Source organism: Podarcis cretensis (genome assembly GCF_951804945.1).
Source record: "Podarcis cretensis genome assembly, chromosome: 9".
NCBI lineage: Eukaryota > Metazoa > Chordata > Lepidosauria > Squamata > Lacertidae > Podarcis > Podarcis cretensis.
The window spans coordinates 78,005,823-78,024,603 of NC_137178.1; the positions used below are offsets into that span (position 1 = coordinate 78,005,823).

At 46.4% G+C, this 18,781-nt stretch overlaps 2 protein-coding genes and 1 long non-coding RNA gene across 6 annotated transcripts in view; 2 read left to right on the forward strand and 1 right to left on the reverse strand.

The window, feature by feature from the left end:
* SLC2A9 (solute carrier family 2 member 9) overlaps positions 1 to 18,781 on the forward strand; it is a 318,333-nt gene that overhangs the window by 82,315 nt on the left and 217,237 nt on the right. The window lies entirely within an intron of this gene.
* On the forward strand, positions 1,833 to 8,676 carry LOC307223820. Its single transcript, XR_013842285.1, has 2 exons — positions 1,833 to 2,084; positions 7,625 to 8,676. It is a non-coding gene; the product is annotated as an uncharacterized lncRNA (long non-coding RNA).
* Positions 14,090 to 15,694, reverse strand: DRD5 (dopamine receptor D5). Its single transcript, XM_079990135.1, has one exon. It carries the CDS (start codon positions 15,600 to 15,602, stop codon positions 14,133 to 14,135), a length of 1,470 nt encoding a protein of 489 aa, XP_079846261.1. The 5' UTR covers positions 15,603 to 15,694; the 3' UTR covers positions 14,090 to 14,132.

An 18,781-nucleotide genomic window follows, 5' to 3' on the forward strand; every position in this document is an offset into this window, starting at 1 on the left:
CCTTCCATAGGGCATTCCAGTCCTTTTAATTAAAGCTACTTAGTTTTGTGTCATTGCAATCTTTTAAATACAATCTCTCTCTCCCCCCCCCCCCCATCTCATGCCATGGTTCAACAAAATGGAACTCAGGTATATTTGTTTTGTGAGTGTTGCAAAGAGAACATTCTGTTGGAGATCATGCCTCTGTGTCTATTAATGTATGCGCGGGGGGGACGGAGGAAGCTGTACGGCAAGTACTGAAATATATCTGGCTAGCCTGGTATCTGGCTTGCAACATTACCAAATGCTGATCAAAATAAAAGAGTTGGTCAAAAAAGATGATCGGTTTCATATATAAGGAAAAGGAAATTATGGAGATATTCTGCACTGTGGTCTTTGGTATGTAAAGCAATTGGAATTAAATATAAAAATATTACTAGAGATAGATAGATATAAAAATATATGTGGGGACTAAAATACAACAGTTTCCAAGAAAACATTGTTTTCAAGAGCTCTGTGAGTATAACAGATGCAGAAGGTAACCTTTAACTGCCACTTAACACATGAAAGTGGTTTAACTGGATAGGAATGCTTTAAATGCTTTTAAAATAGTGCTATTTTAACTGTTTAATAGGAAAGCTTACAGTGTGAGTGGTGGTTTTTTTACTTTTAAATTGTCAACTGATGGAGGCGTTCAGTAGTGGGATGATGGTGAGGGGGTCGGTTAACTTTTTCCTCCCACACCATCCCAAAGCTGCGTAATTGGCGCCACTAGCGGCCCCCTCTTTTACCAAATAGCAGCTTCAGAGGGGGATGGGGGGGAGAAAGAGTTCACACCCCATGGCCAAAGTCCTCATCCCTTCTGAATGAGTTTTGAATGAATGGGTGCCCTGCAAGAATACTGCTATGGCCTTACATAGCTGTGATTAATTTAAGTTAGGATTGCATGGCAGAACTTCCCGCTTGACTGATTGTGCCCTTAAATTGCCTGATCGGAATTTTTAAACGCTACATGAGGCCTATGAGTAACTTCCCAGAGTTCCCCAGGAAGAGAGGCTGGGTGTTAAACCACCCTGGGAATTGTAGCTGCATGAGGGGAATAGAGGGTCTCCTAACGACAACTGGCATCCTTCACACTCTGCCGCCCCCCAAGATGCTTTGGGGGAAGCCGTGGCTGTTCTAAGTGATATGATGATGCTTAAAATGCATAGGGCAGATGGGGCCATAAATGGCAATGTTTTCTCAGTAGTTCACAGAACTGTGTGGGGCACAACCTCATAATATGCTTGCTAAGACAAAACCAGGGTCGGCCCTGCCATTGGGTAATGTGAATCGGTCTCCTCAGGCAGCTGATGCCAGGAGGAAGGGAAAGGCAGCCTGGTGCTGGAGTTTTGTTTGCCACACAACTCTGCTTTTCCTAAGCTAGTTTGCTGCTTTTCCATTGGCAGCAGTAAAGTAATGCTAGACCCAGTGCTTTTTTTCTTGGGAGATGCAGGAGTACGCATACCCCTAAACATTTTGTGAATCTCTGTACTTTGTTCATTTGCTATATTTATTTTTCCCTATTTGAACTATAAAATGGTGATTTTCTTGAGTCAAAATGAGAGTACCCCTAGACATTTTAAAGGGGGGAAAGCACTGGCTAGACCAGTCAGCTTTGGTACTTGTAGGGGGGGTGCCACCTTGTCCTTCACTCCAGAAGGGAGCGGGTCGTGCTGTGGTCCAAACCACTGAGCCTCTTGGGCTTGCCAATCAGAAGGTTTGAATCTGCATAACGAGGTGAGCTCCCATTGCTCTGTCCCAGCTCCTGCCACCCTAGCAGTTTGAAAGTGTGCCTGTGTAGTAAATAAATAGGGAAGGTAAACTGCAGCGGGAAGGTAAACCGTGTTTCCATGTGCTTCGGTTTCCGTCACAGTGTCCCATTGCTCCAGAAGCAGTTTAGTCCTGCTGGCCACGTGACCCGGAAAGCTGCCTGTGGACAAACGCCAACTCCCTTGGCCTGAAACGAGATGAGCACCACACCCCATAGTCGCCTTTGACTGCACGTAACCATCCAGGGGTCCTTTACCTTACTCCAGAGACAAAATGTCTTAGGCTGGCCTTGGGTAAGTGAATGCAGGCATTGTAAGTGATGTTTGAGAAGGGCTTGTCCTCTTGGAATTCACAAGGGATGCTGTTGATCAAAGTAGATGGGCCCTTGACCATCAGTTATTTGCTGGGGCGCTCTGTGCCTCATTCCAGCTTGCAAAACATTTGGCCTGGCAATCAGTCTCTATCCACTAGGAAAATTTTGCGCTGTAGGCAGGAGCTATTTACATAAACGTAGGAACAGATAAACCTCAAACTGTCCAGAGTAGAATAATAGCTATTACCAACATAAAACATTTAGGACTCTATAAAAAGCCTGTAGGGGGAAAAACAACTCCTGACTTATTCTATATATGCTTATTTTAGATTGCCATATATAAAATATATTCAGATATTCTCACAGTTTCACTGAATTACTCTCATGAATTTTTATTACCTCTTCAATATTTAAAGACTGCATTCCTATCTGTGGCATTCCTGATGTATTTAGGCAGTAGAACAGAGCTTTCATCCATTGGCTTATAGCATATAGTTGTGAGATCAGAAGGTCGCTCATGCAACCGGTTTTCTCCAGGACTTCCTCAGCCCCCTGGGCTGCCAGAAATTCTCTCTGGAGGCTTGGGGTGGTGCTTTCCTGAGCATTATGGGCTGGAGGCTATAGTGGAAATGCAGAATTGCCGGGAATCATGCAGAGGCACCTCCTGCAACTTGAGATACATGAAATGCTTGTAGGGACCTTGGCAGCTAAATATGAGGTATACTGCACTTGATCTTAGCCAAAAGGCCGAGAAGCGAAGAAATTAAGAAAATATTAAGAATATCATATAGTAAAAGGCCAGAGGCATTCCTTTTAGGAATTTTAAACGACGATATTCCAAAAGAATACGCTATTCTTATACGCAACGTCTGCAGCAAGAATCCTGGTGGCTAAGTACTGGAAAGGGAGTCAGTTACCCACTAGGGGAGAGTGGCTATGTAAGCTCTCAGAATACTTAGAACTAGCCAAATTGACAGATATAATAAGACAAAAACCAAAAAGTGAAGTAAAAAAAGAATGGGAGTGCCTAAATGAATACCTCAAAAGCCAAGGTTCGAGGGCAGAAATCTGGCTGAGTCTGGAATAACCTTGTGAAGTGAAAGGACATGAAAGAAGGATTTATATCTAGAGGTTAGGATAGAGAGGATAAAGAAAACAGGAAAACAGGAAGACAGAATGAGAGATAAAGGAGGTGCTGTGGGATTGGTGGAAGTCAATGTCTTGTTGTTGTTGTTTTAGTGTTTATAATATTAATTTGTAAGATATGGATTTGTTTGGTTGTTTTGTTTTGTTTTGTTTTGTCTTTTTAGTTTTCGGATGTTGTTTTTTGTGTGTTGTGTATTGTTATCTTTTGATATCTTTTGTGTTGTTGTTGTGTGGAAAATACTAATAAAATTATTTTTAAAAAAAAAAAATTATGAGGTATACTGACAGCTCTGTCAGCTGCATCTTTCGCTCCCAAATTCCCCACGAGAAGAACCAAACATTAGCCAGCCAGGGAAACCATTAATTCTTCACTGGGCCAGATTTTAATGCAAACAAGAGAAGAATTCCAGCATTTGTAAACTTTGTCCCTCATTTGAAGAAAAGAGTTTTTTGCTAGAAATTCACTGACCTATAGGGTATCTGCCCATGTTTATGATTCAGGATGTTAGGTGCTGCGTTGTACTGCAAACTAACGCATTGCAAAAGTGGGAAAAGATGTGATCACTAATCTGTGGAATTACTTCGGTGGATTTGCTAGATGTGACTGATAACACATTTTGGGGATATTATTACATATGACATTTTGAAAGCCATTATCTTCATTAATTAGGCTGAATAAAAACACCTTTGGGAGGGGGGAGCTCTCTAAAGTTTCCACACAATCAGCTAAGGCAGTAATTCTAAGCAGCCAGCACAGAAACAGGTCTTGCCATGGCCCTCCTGCTTTAAAACAGTCTGCTGCATGAGGGAGGGAGTGATCCCTGGCCATAGCAGGGCTCCAACGTGCCTTCCAGGATCTTTCCTCAGATCCAAGAAGCATCAAAAGCTGCTGTCCTCGTTTCCTTGTGTTCCTTCAGACAGCTAGTGTTCCACACAGATCTATAAACTGTTCTAAAGTTATTGACTCAGCATTCCCCATCTATTGACCAACATGACAAAATCAGCTGAGGGCCAAAATAAATGTGGGTAGATTTCCCTATGTTTCTAACTTTAACGAAGCTGTGGGGAACTCTGGATTCGAGTATAGGAACAGTGCTGGGAGGTGAGGTGCTTATCCCCCCCCCCTCCAGTGATTTGCCCTTGTTGAGAGAAATGCAGAGAATTGTATGCCGCCAAGCTCAGCAGTGAGGTGAAGATCAGCTTTGAGAAGGAGAAACAACTTCAGTGGGGACATTCTGTGAGGGGAAGCGGAAGTCAAGCACTCCTCTCCCAGCACTGCTGTTCCAAGAAAATGATTGAAAGAAATACCTGGAAAGATGATGAACTCGACAGAACTCTCTCATTCTATAAATGCACGAAGCAACAACACTGAGTCCCGGTAGTTCTCAGAAATCAAAAGGCCCACATTGCAAAAGTACTCATTTTAAAAATGAGCAACATAAGCCAATATCATTTTCCCTACCACCTGACATGCTTTTGAACATATGAGGTTGCTACTTTCTGGGCCTGTATCTCTCAGACCTGCCACTTTGTGAGACATTAATTTTACAAAATACGCTTTGGAAATTTGTTTGAGGGTAAGTCACTAAGCTTAGGACAAAACTCTATGTGATGGCAAGAAGTCAGTGATGGGGCAGTGGAGCAACTCTAGACATGTGCAAGAAAACTCAGGTAACTCAAAACATAGGGGTGCCATTCAGATTTTAAGGTGGAAAGGAGGTCCAAAAGCCTGCCCTTGGTTTGTTAAACCAGGCCTTGGTCTGTTAATGTTTTTGTATTATATTGTTAAATCAACAAAGGACATAGGGCTTAATTTGCCACTGAACATACACGAGCTACAGAGTCTGAACCAATCCTCATTCCCTAATGAGCATCTGTGTATGAGAAATGTGGTGCATAATTCTTATTCATACTTTTCAAGCATAACCTTAAAGCATCCAGGGGGGGGAAACCCTTTAAAATTAGCGGTGCCATTCATATTATATTATTATTAGTAGTAGTAGTAGTAATAATAATAATATGCCATCCTATACCCAGAAGTGTCAGGGTGGAAAGAAGGTCTAAAATCCTGCCTTTGGCTCCATTAACAGTCACTGACTTTGACAAGCTTTGGTTTGTTAATTTTTTGTAAATAAACAAAGGACACAGGGCTTTCTTATATATTATGCAGCAGAAAGCTTAATTTGCCAAAGGCCTGGTTATAGAAAAACATTTTTACCTTGCTCCTAAAGATATGTAACAAAGGTGCCAGGTGGGCCTCTCTGGGAAAAGCATTTCACCACAGAAAAGGCCCATTCTCATGTTGCCCTCCTCTTATGGAGGAGGCACATAATGTAGGACCTCAGATTATTATCACAGGGTCCAGGTTGGTTCATTTGAGGAGAGGTGGTCCTTGAGGTATTGTGGTCCTGAGCTGTTTATCTCTTGGAAAGCTCCAAGCTGAAGAAAGCTGCTGTTAGGGCCAGCCCACCCATGAGGCGAATCGAGGCAGCTGCCTTAGGCAGCAGGAAGCACAGGGGCAGCAGATCCCAGTGTAGTTCTTTATTCCCCTTTAGTTCCTGATGTAGATCTTCATTCACCCCTTATTTCCTGGTGGAGATGGGGTCACCATGTCGTGGTTCACCTCTGGTGCTAAAATATCTTGGACCGGCTGCTGTACAGGCCCACGTCGATGCTTTAAGTCCCGCTTAGATAAATTCAGCTCCGGTCCTCCGAGCTGATACGGCTCATCTTGGCTTGAGCCCAGCAGAGTATAAAACACCCAGAGTCCGCAAACGGAAGGATGAGGCAGGTATGGCTACATTGCTAAGCTTTATTTCTAAGCTATGCAGAAAGCATACAAATATACATCTTGTCTCTGTGAGAAGTAGAGAGCAACTCCACAACGAAACGACAGTACAAAGGAAACAGGAAACCAGTAAACGTCACATCCCGTCTCCCTTTCCCATGGGAATCCAACAGTATCTGGACTGTGGAATGAAAACAGTCCTGTGACTAGCAGCAGCTGCTCAGTGAGGGAAACAGAAACCAACACACCTCAGGTGCTAAAATATCTTGGACCGGCTGCTGTACAGGCCCACGTTGATGCTTTAAGTCCTGCTACTGACACCATGGAAGCTAACCTTCTTGATTCTTTCCTGACATAAGCCTCAGTAGTGAAACAAGAAGAGTATTGAATGTATAGATGTCATTGTTACATGCTGAGATGATATTCAGGAAAACATGGGTTGGAGGAGGTTATGCTTGGTTGTGGGGGAAGAAATTGCTTCATCTTATAGATGAGAGGCCTGATCGCACAGCTGAAATATGGGGCTAATTTCCTAGTTAAAAGAATTAGTTGAGGGATGTTCCTGGGGAAAGGGAAGAATGCTTCTAAGGGGGAGACAGCTCAATCCCTCACCTCCAATAGACATCACCCTGAAGTCGGGCAATAAATAGACCAGGGAAACCTTCTCTTGTCATTGTCCTTTTCATTTTCCCCAAAGTGCTACTGAGGGGGTGACTCCCAAAAAATTTATGATGTTATTAATGTCAACCCTATGTTTAACATGATGCAATTAAATCCATACCCTGGAAAAGAACCACGATTCTTAAACTTTATGCTGCTTATGTTTATGTAACAGATAAGAGAGAAAGTCTTGCTTTGAACCAGGATTTTTTCACTTCCTGCAACAGTAGAATAACACTGCAATACATAAAATGCAGAATTGGGGAACTGCTGAAAATGCTACCAGTAATCCTACTTGTAATACTTAGCCTTCATAAATCAACGTGGCCTAAATAAGTCTCTCTCTCACACACACACACACCCCATATATACACACACACACAGTGCAGCTGGTCTTTCTGTTTCTCAATTTTTTTTGTCTGATGTTGCTCTATCTCCCACAGATGCTTTCCTGAAGGTCAGCAAATAAATATGGCAGAAGCCATTTTCTTCAAAGCTTTTGATATCACTCATCAATGCCTATTGATTTCGGGAAACTTTTACACTTGGTGCTTTGTTCTTTCTGACAAGTAGCGCTGATCATTATTTGCACCCAGACTTGTGAAGCCTGCCAACACGCCAGATTTTTCCTTCACCTTCTCTGTGTGTTTTCTGTATGAAGCTGTCGAAAGGCAGCCAAAGCAGCAGAATGCAAGGAGTTGCACAGGGACTCTGCTGAGTGGTGCAGGGTGCCTGCCTTGCCTTCGATTTTTTTTAAATAAAAAATCTTTAAAAAGCATACGCAGGCTACAAGTCAGAGCAAATAAAGAGCAAGTAGAGAGAGGCTGCCTAACCCTTTCCCCACTGATCACAAGATTCTGTTTAACATGTAATTTGAGTCTACGAAACTCTAAAGTGTGCATTCCCAATTTTGTGTCTCATTTTAGTTTCTCCTTTTTCGTCCCAATTCCTTCTTTGAAGTTTCTGTTTACACAGATTCACCCTTCTGCACCTGACACTACCAGTACAGCAATTTTTATTTTTTATTTAATTTGTAAAACGTGAATTCACTCAACAAAGAAACCAGAAGAAGTCCTGAAGATCCAGGATGCAGGATTCTGGATGACTGGTCTGGATGCAACAATTCTGGCATAATAAACCATGGTTTATTCCTGATTTATTAAGCTGGGGATGAGTGTTCAGGCCTAGACACACTCTTCCCCAACCATTATGGTTACAACTACATGACTGCAATCTCAGTCCCTTTAAACCAGTTTCCTGTTATATGAAAAATAGTGGGCTGAGGTGTAGTTTCAATTGAATAACCAGGATCTGAAATGAGACTCAAACCATGCTTTCAGATCCTGCTTAGTGAAACAACACTAAGCCACAGTTCCACATTTCAGACAGAACAGAAGACAGGACTGGCTGTGCCAGGAAGCAAAGTGAGGCAACTGCCTCAGGGGGAGCAGATATCGGGAGGGGAGAGGATCCCCCCAGACTCAGTTGCTGTCATCAGGACGGTGTTATCCCATTGCCAGTTACATTCAGCTGCTGGTCTGGTCTGCTACTGTGGGTGGAAATGGGCAGGCCTTGGGTAGACCTTGTATGTATATTTTTAAAATGCTTTCCTTAAAGCCTGTTTTTCAAAGCTAAAAGGATGGGCTTGAAAAATGACTTTATCCCATTTTTGAATTCTCAGGGCAGCTGCTTTGGTTTGAACTCTATTTGCACATTTTACCTCAAAATGCTTTCAATTAAAAAATAATTGAGCAGAATTCTTCTGCATATTATTTTCCACCCATGTGGAATAATCTACCTTTAGTTATTCTGAGATGTGCTTAACAAGCACAAGGCTCTTAAAATAGCTGGGCTGGCTATGCATTGTAGGTGATTTGTGAGAACACAGGACATAGCGAAGGCTCTATTTTCATTTAATGCCATCTGTATTTAAAACAAGCTTGTTTCTGCCCTTATTAAAAGAGTCAGGTTTTATCATCGGATTATGCCATTGCAGTGAAATTATTGTAGCAGTGAAATTATTTTTCCTCCCAAAGATCATTGGTGAGTCACAATATGAAGAAATGCCACACACCTCAAGTTCAACCAAAGAGTCCCCCATATACATCGTGTCACACATGCACAGGTTTATGTGCACATCTAAAATAGCCATATTTGCACACATCGTAGTGCTTGTCACTGCATATACCATACATGTGCACATGCAAGGAAGCTGGAGAGGAGAGGGGAGAGAAATCCGTTGGAAATGAAGTGTCTTAGGAACTGATTGATCTGGAAGGTAAGAAAAGAGAAAATTTGTCTGCATAGTAATTAATGGTGTTTAGGAGATTGCAGTAAAAGTCCATGTTTGTGCCTCTAGAAAAAAACTGTAGTGGAATATTAATCAGCAGAGGGCATGGGATTTGGACTGAAGAAACTCATTGTAGTTAATTGAATTAGTTATGATTATCCATTTGACACCAAGGGATCTGGAGGTTTGCAAGCGTCTAGCCATCAATTGGTCCAGAAATGAGCCGAGACAACTCCCTTTATTCCTTTTCTTTTTGAAAATGCCTCTGCTTATTAGGTGACTCACCCATCTTGAGAAAAAACTGGATCCTGGGACTTATTAACAGTCCAGATTAACAAGCCACCAGGTCTGGGGGCTGCCTACTTGAGAACCCTTAAAGAATTCCAGTGATAATTGTTGATAATCTAGCAAAATGATACCACAGCACCAAAGACAGCCTCCATCCTGGAAGACAGGAAATCAGCCAACAAAATCCACAGTTCCTGAAAAGGGCAGACCATGTTCCTGGCAATGCAGTAGAAATCACTCTTCAAGGGGAAATTGTTAAGCAGATTGCAGAACGAGCAACACTGAGGGAAAAGTCAGTTTACTCCTAAAAAGGGAACTACTGCCTCACCAGTCTTTGGAGTTCTTTGGAAGTGTCAGTGTGTGATCTACCGGGCAGGGGTGATCTATTCGGCCTTCCAAATATTTTGCTTTTGCTTTTTATATGTATAAACATTTCTGCTATGTACTACTCAGGGCAACTTACAACCATTCACAATCACAGCATCACACCATCAGTCTTGCGGGGCCAGCCTCCACAGCATCTGGAGGACACCAAAGTGGCTTCTCCCATCTCTGTCTCTTTGCTAAGGCCTTCTCTTAGGTGACCCAGTTTTTCCGTGGCAGGCCATGGCTCTCAGTTAACAATCCCAACATGTGTCCCTTGGGCATACATGTGCATCACCACTTGCCAGCATGCACATGTCGAGAAGGACATATGCGAGGTAACTCTCCCATGGAAATATGTCAAATCCACTCAAAGGCCCTCAGCATCATTATTTTCTCAATTTAAGAATGTCACTGTTCATTAGGGACTGCCCCACCCTTGAGCAGCTGCTCCTATCCAAGCAAGGTTTTCTCCTTGCCTCAAGTCTTGCCTTGGCTGGATGTTTTGGCTGTTCTAAGAGAGACCGGATTTATCAATCTATAAGATTCAACTCCTTCCACAAAGAGTGGACGCGTCATATCAAAGCACGTGCTTCGTGCCATTTCATGTAATGCAGCTGCTGAAACAAGTTTTTAACACTTGGGAACATATTGTAGGATAGTTAGTTTTTTAACATACCTTTAACTGAAAGTTCCCTTACCTTCTTGGCTTTTTAGCCAGTGGGAGGGGAATTACTATAAAAGGGAACACAGCATGGAGAAGGTAAATGGAAATTTTCAACGAGTTATTGGGAGTGGGACTTAGTCAGTGGTCAATAATTGGGGTATTAAAAGCATATGATGCAGTGGCGTAGCGTGGGTTGTCAGCACCCGGGGCAAGGCAAGTAATTTGTGCCCCCTAACCCGTGGATTTGCGCCCCCTAACCCCTAACTGTTATACCAAGACTCATGCAGGGACCTGCCCAGGGTGCTATTCCACCAACCATGTCACCTCTTTACATCCCACCAGAACCAGGATGGGTGGATATCAAGACTGAACAGGCAGCCCCTAGCCAGCCCACCCTTGGCCATTGCAAGAGGAAGAGGAGAATATCTGCCTGTCACACAAGCCCTCTGCTGCTGCTAGAATGGGGACCTTGAATGCTGTGAAGGAGAGGAGTGGAGCACAAGCCACTGAGCCCCAAGAACCCCCACAGTCCCCTCCCAACCCACAAAGCCACCTCTCCTAGCAGGACCAAGAGAAGCCAGCCATGTGGGGAGCAAGGGAGGTGCCAAATGTACCAAAGGGGAGGGATCAGCCCACTGCTGTCATTGCCCCAGGAAGCATAGAGCTGGTTCCTAACAATGCCCATTCTGAGCCACATGAGTACATTGCTATTGCTCCTCTCCCTGCTCCGTCCAAGCAGAACCTCCAGCCCATAAGAGGGGTGGCTGCCTTTTTTAAAAAAAGTACAGCCCCACATTCACTTGTTTGGCCCAGGACACCTCTTTGTGCTCCATCTCCCTACAGAGGGGGGTGGCAAGCTGAGGCCCCATTGTCTTTTGATGAGTTTCCCACTCTGCATTATACCCAACAATAATACCTTGTTAGCTAAAAGCTTAAAGGTAAAGGTAAAGGACCCCTGACAGTTAAGTTCACTCGCTCATCTCACTTTACTGGCCGAGGGAGCCCCCATCGTGGGGATTTGAACCGCCGACCTTGATCGGCAAGCCCTAGGCTCAGTGGTTTAGACCACAGCGCCACCCGCGTCCCTAGTAGCTAAAAGCTTAGACTGAGGTAACTCAAGTTCAAAGATGGCTACAGGTGGGGTGCTCAAAGAATGTTCCTCATATTGGTCTAAAAAGGCCCTGAACTTTCTCAAGGGAGCAGGATCCTCACAGCCCCTATTTCCTTCAACATAACGGCACACTTAATATTGACTTATAAAATATGATACATGTGGGTTCCAAAACATCCCTTGCTACATATCTGCCATTCTGCCTCACAGAGAGTTCTATGCGTGCAGCTTTATATCTTCCATTTTCCTTCTATGGCTGAAAGCATATACTGTATCCTGCACGTCAACTACTTAGAGCAGTTTTTTTTATTAAAAAAAAAGAGAGGAAAAAAGACTGTTTTCTGAATCACGTAAGGAATGAAAATTTAAAAGACAGTAAAACTGAAAATACTGCACAAATAGCTACACACTTTAAGGCCTTGATCCTAGTCACCTTTACCTGAGAGTAAGTTCCATTGAAATCAATAGGACTTACTTCTGAGTAGACAAGTGTGGATTGCACTGTCACCATGAATTCAGTCCAGCTGATTACCATATAAGCAGATATACAAGTGCAGTATTAATGACTTAAGATTTTTGTGCCGCTTTAAGGCAAGACTATTATTTCTGCAACAGCATTTGGTTCCCCCACTTAATTTTCTCAAAATAAATTGCTAGTATCTGGTACTAAACTATAAATATTGTGCTGCAGACAACAAAAGGTTTGTGACCTTTAAATATTCTCCAGAATATGGTTTGTCATTGCTACCTATTTGAACACTGTTGAGTTAATCTTATTTATAATCAGTCTTAACACACATTAACACACAGCACAACTTCCAGTGGCAAATGAACAGTGGGCATTGTGCTTTTATTTTATTTTTTAAAAAATATACAGCATTCATGCTACTTTGGTATACCACTTATGGGCCAAGAACCATCTCAGTCAGAAGGACGCAACTCTTCATTTCAGTTAGAGTTACTTCTGAGTACCTTTAACTGTGGTCCTACAGTGAAACTTACTTCAGAGTAAACATGTATCTGATTGCAGCTCAGTCGTGTGAATGTTTATTTATTTAATCATTCACTCACTTGTTTTAAATATTTTGATCACATTCTCCATTAGAAACAATTCCAGAGTGGCTTACAATAAAACACGATTCATATACACAAAACAGCACCATGAAACTTGACGATGAATGTGGGTAATAGGAATCACTCCCACAGAGGTACAGAAAAAACTGTTCCTTAATTCATGGTCTTGAGACCAATTATATTCCACATAATGCTGGAATTGTTTATAATGGGTCTGACACAGCTAAAGTTAATAACTGCTAATTCCCATATATCTTAATAAGAAAATTAAATACATGCCCAACAGCACAACCCCTATATGTACGTACTTACAACAACTTTCAAGGGAGTTTGGGGCGGCTGCCTAAATCTCTCAGTGGGGCTTAGAAGTGCTTTATATTGGCTGATATGTGTCCAACATTTACATCAATAGAATACATTAAAAAAACCAGACCCTCTGAAATAATGTTTCTCAAAACATGAATATAAGCCCCTCCTAAAGCCAGAAGTTCATCTAAGAGCTCTCCTAAGGGCTAAATGTAAAATGAAAATGCCAAAATGTTAAAAAACAAAAAGGCTATAGACTTTCATGTCTTTAGATAGTTCTGAGAAATATTAATGCAGCAGTAATATACACTACAAATCTAAAAATGACTGAGCAATTGCTATAACATCTGAAAGTTACTCTTATTATAAATATTGAACCTTGACGTATGAATACTAAAATGAGTAGGTCAGATTTGCCTCAGTAGTATTCTTATTTCCTTAGTGGACAACTGACCATTTATTTTATATAAAAAAAGTTTGTATGCTTTATTCCTGGACATGAGTGCTAGTTCACATAGAGGAGAACATTCCTGGGCGCAAAGGGAGGTGATGTGTTCCTTGCAGACTTACTTGTAAGTCCTGTCACATTCAACAGGAATTACCGTATTCCCAGGTAAGTGTGCATAAGATTGTCCTAATAAATACTAAGCTCAGAAGTAAGCCCCATTGAATTTGATGGGCCTCTTTCGCAGGAAAGCAGGATTGCCACCTTAATGAAGTGCACCACCTCCATTGAAATGCATGGAGGCTGCTCCAGAACACTCCTGAGCGCAATACCCGCTTCATTTCAGTGGGACTTTCTCAGGACCAGTATTGCGTCAAACTCTTTTCCCTCCCTGGTTCAATCTAAGGTGTAGCAGCTGGACAATTAACTATCAATGATTCAACTCTGCAAGTTTCAAATCTGGTTGTTGATATAATTTAGATATTTTTGGTTCTCGGGAACGAGCAAGAAAATCCATTTCCCAAAACAGAAAACCACCAAAGTGTGAGTTGCAGGAACAGAAACACAACAGAAAAACAGTAGCTTGAGACAAAGTCCGACTTTGGTCAGAGTAAAATCCAAACTGTGGCCAAACAGCAGCCTTCTGAGAGGACAGTCGACCTTTTAATGCGCTCGTGTCAGTTTCCCTTGACACTTCTGGACAGGCCTTGTAAGCCCAGCCTTCCACCCCCCCCCCGTCCACTGGACTGGAAAGCCCCCTCTTCTCTCTGCTCCCAGTTCACTGCTGGTTTATGAACTTCCTGCAGGTTAGCATTAAATAATGGCAATAGGAATAATCGACAGCCCAAAGGATTCCTTTTTTTAAAGGCTCTTCCCAAGTGGGGTGAAGTCTAAAGCAGACAAGTGGGAGTGAGGGGGGAGATTCTGCCCAGCGAAATGTCCCCCTCGCAGTCGCCCGACTCGGTGGCGCCCTCTGGGTCGGGAGAGATCTGGGACGCGCCGTCGAAAGGGCCTCCCCAGCCGCCGCCCGCCCCGTTGGGGATCCTGTTCGCGTCGGTGGCGGCGCCTTCCCTGCGGAAGAAGAGCGTGTCTTGGTTGCAAGAGATGAGCTGGTGGCTGAGGTTGGCCGTCTCCCCCGGGGAGCCCGAGCACGGCCGGCTGCAGCCCAGCAGGCGCGAGAAGACCTTCCTGAAGTCGGCGTTGAAGGCGTAGATGATGGGGTTGAGGGAGGAGTTGGCCCAGCCGAACCAGACGAAGACGTCGAAGGTGGTGTCGCTGACGCAGGGCAGGCCGGCGGCGGGGTCGCCGGGGGGCCGGTCGCAGAAGGGCACCATGCAGTTGAGGACGAAGAAGGGCAGCCAGCAGCACACGAAGACCCCCATGATGACCGAGAGCGTCTTGAGGACCTTGGTCTCCTTGCGCAGCGACGACTTGAGGCCCGAGTGGTGCTGCTGCTGCTGCTGCTGGAGGTGCAGAGGGTGCGCGCAGTCCAGGCGCCTCCCGCCGCCGCTGCGGCAGCTCTCGGCGTGCTCGGCCGCCCTCTCCAGCGACGAGATCCGACGGATCTGCACCTGGGCAATCCGGTAGATCCGCGTGTAGGTGACGATCATGATGGCCACGGGAATGTAGAAGCTGATCAGCGAGGAGGAGATGGCGTAGGTCCGGTTCAGGCTGGAGTCGCACTGCTCCGACGGCGCCGCCGCCGTGCTGTTGCTGCTGCTTGCCCAGCTCCCCGGCTCGGGGCTGGCGGTCCCGGGGGCGCGCGGGTCGGGGCCTCTGTGCCAGTTGAGCTGGACGGGGAGGAAGGAGATGAGGATGGAGAGCGCCCAAGCCAGGCCCACCATGGCCAGAGCCACGCGGGGGGTCATCTTCCTCTCGTACCTGAAGGGGCTGGAGATGGCCCAGTACCTGTCCACGCTGATGACGCACAGGTTGAGGATGGAGGCCGTCGAGCACATGATGTCGAAGGCCACCCAGACGCTGCAGAAGGCGCCAAAGGGCCAGTAGCCCGCCACCTCGGCCGCCGCCTTCCAGGGCATGACCAGCAGCGCCACCAGCAGATCCGAGACGGCTAAGGAGACGATGAAGATGTGCGTGACCTTGGCGCGCAGGTGCCGCGAGCCCACGATGGCGGCGCACACCAGCACGTTCCCCAGGAGGGTCCACACCACCAGCAGCGACAGCAGGCTGCCCGCCGCCACCATGGGCGCGCCGCCGCCGCCGTCGGCGGGGCCGCCGGGAGGAGCTCCGGCCGCGGCGGGCTCCGTGGCGCCGGGAAGCAGCCCGCGCGAGCGCGGCGTCGGGAGGGCGCCCGCTTGCCCACGCAGCGTGGCGTTCCTGCTCCAGGGCGCCTGCAGCATGGCCACCGGCGCCGGCGCCGCGCTCCTCCCGCTCCTCCTCCGGCCGAAGGCGCCGCCTGGCTCTTCCAGCGCTCTCTGCTCGGCCCCATCGGTTCCCCCGGGCGGACCGTCCCTCAGCGCCGTCGAGCGCGCCGCCCGCCCGCCCGCGCCCCTTTCCGCCGGCGCGCCTGCTGCTGCTGCTGCTGCTGCCCGCTGCCCGCGTCCCCGGCAGGTGCCGGGCGCTCCTCCTCTGCCGCTCGCCTGCCGACGCCCTCGCGGAGCCTCCCCCTGGCCCGCCCTCGCCGGGCCCCCAAGCTCTTCGCCCCGACGGCCGAGCGAGCGAGCGAAGCCGGCGGCGCCGGGGCTGCTCCGGGGCTGCCAAGCGAGCTGCCTTCCCCTCTCCCGGCCCCACGAGGCTCTCCCCTGCCCGCGCTCTCCTCCCGGACGGCCGCTCGGGGTTGCCGCGGTCGCCTCGCCCCCTCCCTGCACGTCGCGCTGCTTCGGAGTTGGCGGTGCGGTTCCGCCCGTCCACGGGCGAGCATGCGCAATCCCTGAGCTCGGGGGAGCACCGAAGACCCGAGGGTGGGGTGCGGGGTCGGGACTCGGAGTGAGAGCAACGCGGGCTGGACCCAGACTGCCTTCAACTGGCTCAGTTCATCATCATCATCATCATCAATCCTTCTGTCTCTCTTTGTCTCTGTCAACACAGCCCGAAAGCATCTTAACCGAGGGAAATGGGACGCGTCCCCCATTAAAGTCAACCGCTGTTCAGCCTCACCGCCGCCCCCATATAGAAAAGTGAAACAGAGCATCATCTCAGTGCTAAAGAGAAGAAGTTGCCTGGAATAACTCCTTTCATGGAAACACTCTGCACATGCCTTCTAGAAAGCTTAGCTGCCTGCCTGCCTGTTAGGATTATGTTTAAAAATGATGCAGAAATAATAGGTTTGTTAGTATTTAAGGAGCCATGAGACCCGTAGCTGTTTTCGCTGCTAGAGACTAAGAGGGCTGTCTCTTGGGGTGGGGGTCGGGGTGGGGGATTGCCTACCATGCAGTGACCCTGCTCTGATCTACCTTATTCAGCCTAGGAAAACATGTAGCCCAGAGTCTACAAAACCTTCTGCCTTCCATTCTCCATTCACCGCTGACCCCTCCTGTCCTTGGTCTGAGTCTGGGGGGGAGGAGAGTACAAACTCCCCTCGGCCAGCCTGAGCCTGTCGTTGCGAGGTCAGGAGTGTTCTCTCTTTCAGCACATTGCGCTGCGCATCTGGCATTGAGAAAGGGTTCCAGGGCTGACCCATGGCCCGGATTAAGGCCACCCTCTCATGGCACGGAGGCAGTGACAGTCAATGTGGAAATGGGCTCTGACAAGTGCAAGTTCCTCTTGTGGTGACCACAGCATGGAGCAGACATATTTTGAGCTTTCTAAGGCTGCCAACAGTGGGCAGAAATCAAGAGACCAGCACAGAGGGGAAGCCGTGGACTGGAGAAGTGAGAAGGCATCACTTAAAAGCACTGCAGAACTATTTCACATTTACTTTTAAAAAATCATCGTGTTAAGGCAGAGCAGTCCTTTGATCCCAGATACACCAGTGGCTACTTATGTAATATCAATATTATGCATGTACCGTAATATGATGCACATATACTCAGAATACGAGGGGCGTTCATTAAAGATTTCCCCTGACATACTTCCCGTGTACTGAAATAAACGAAACTTGGCACAGTTATTAGTCCATCTCTACATAGCTACCAGCAAGAGTCACATACTTCTCCCATCGCTTTATGCAGCTGTGGAGACCTCGTCTGCAGAAGTCGGCAGGTTGCGTCCGAAGCCACAACTTGACCTTAGAAATCAGCATTTCATCAAAAAAAGCTTGCCCTTCAAAAATAACTTCATGGTTGGAAAGAGGTGGAAGTCATATGATGCGAGGTGGGGAGAATTTCATAGCCATGGGACCATGCTTCCGTCTGAGCGACATGCGAGTTGTGAACCAGGGCGTTATCCTGCAGGAGGTGGACACCTTTGGTCAGTATACCACACCTCTCAATTTTGATGGCCTTCCGCAATTTCTGCAGCAGTGAAGCGTAGTATGTCCCAATAATTGTGGCACCCTTTGCCAGGAAATCCATCCTCACTACTCCACATTGGTCCCAAAAGACCATGAGCATGACCTTGCCCGCTGATGGTTGGACACGTGGTGAGGAAGAGTGCTTCCATTGTTTGTACTAGATTTAGTCTCTGGGTCATAATGATGGATTCATGTTTCCTCCTGAGTAATGAGTCTGGCGAAGAAGTCATCATGGTTTTTATGACACATGGCCAAAAGAACCCGTGACCATGTGACTTGTTCCTGCTTCTGGAAAGGCAGCAGCAGCCGGGGAACCCACCGTGTGTGCAACTTTCCCATGTGCAAATGATCATGGATGATTTTTTCTACAGAGCCCACTCTAATCTTGACATCTGCAGCTAATTGGTGAACAGTTATGTGGCGATCCTCCAAAATGGCAGCCTCCACTTGCTGGATGGTGTCTTCATCAATGACGAACTGTGGTCGCCCAGGAATGGGAGCCGTTCCACTGAAGTCCGACCACACTTGAACTAATGATGCCAGTGCTTGACTACGTCATACAATGGGGCATCCTCCCCATAAGCTCCTTTCATCTCATCGCACGTCTCCCGTGGTGTGCGCCCTTTCAAGTACAGGAACTTGATGACCGCTCTGCTTCAATTGGTTCCATTATCAGATGTTACTCCACGTTAGCACGACTAGCGGAGAAACTGTTAGGCGTTCAGAGCTACAAATTGTCATGTTACCTATGGAGAGCTGTATCATTATACATGTGCAGTTTCATCCTCCTACAATAAGTGGAAGTAGGTCAGGGGAAATCTTTAATGAGCGACCCTTGTAAAAGGAGATCCATTAAGTTCAGTGGGGCTTAAGGTAAGTGAGTGTAAAATTGCAGCCTTAGTCAAGATCCTATGTGCTTCCAAGAAGAAAATGACAGCAATACAGACTACAGGGGACATAGCAGGCACACTTCAAGTCCTCTCCCTGCATCTATGGCAACATTGCCAACACATGCCAATCGCAGAGTAGAAAGCTCATTTTGTCCCCACATTAGCAATGCATGGACTGAACCAATCCATGCATGGTGACAGGGAACTCCCTCTGTTATGTCATCCCATGCCAACACAC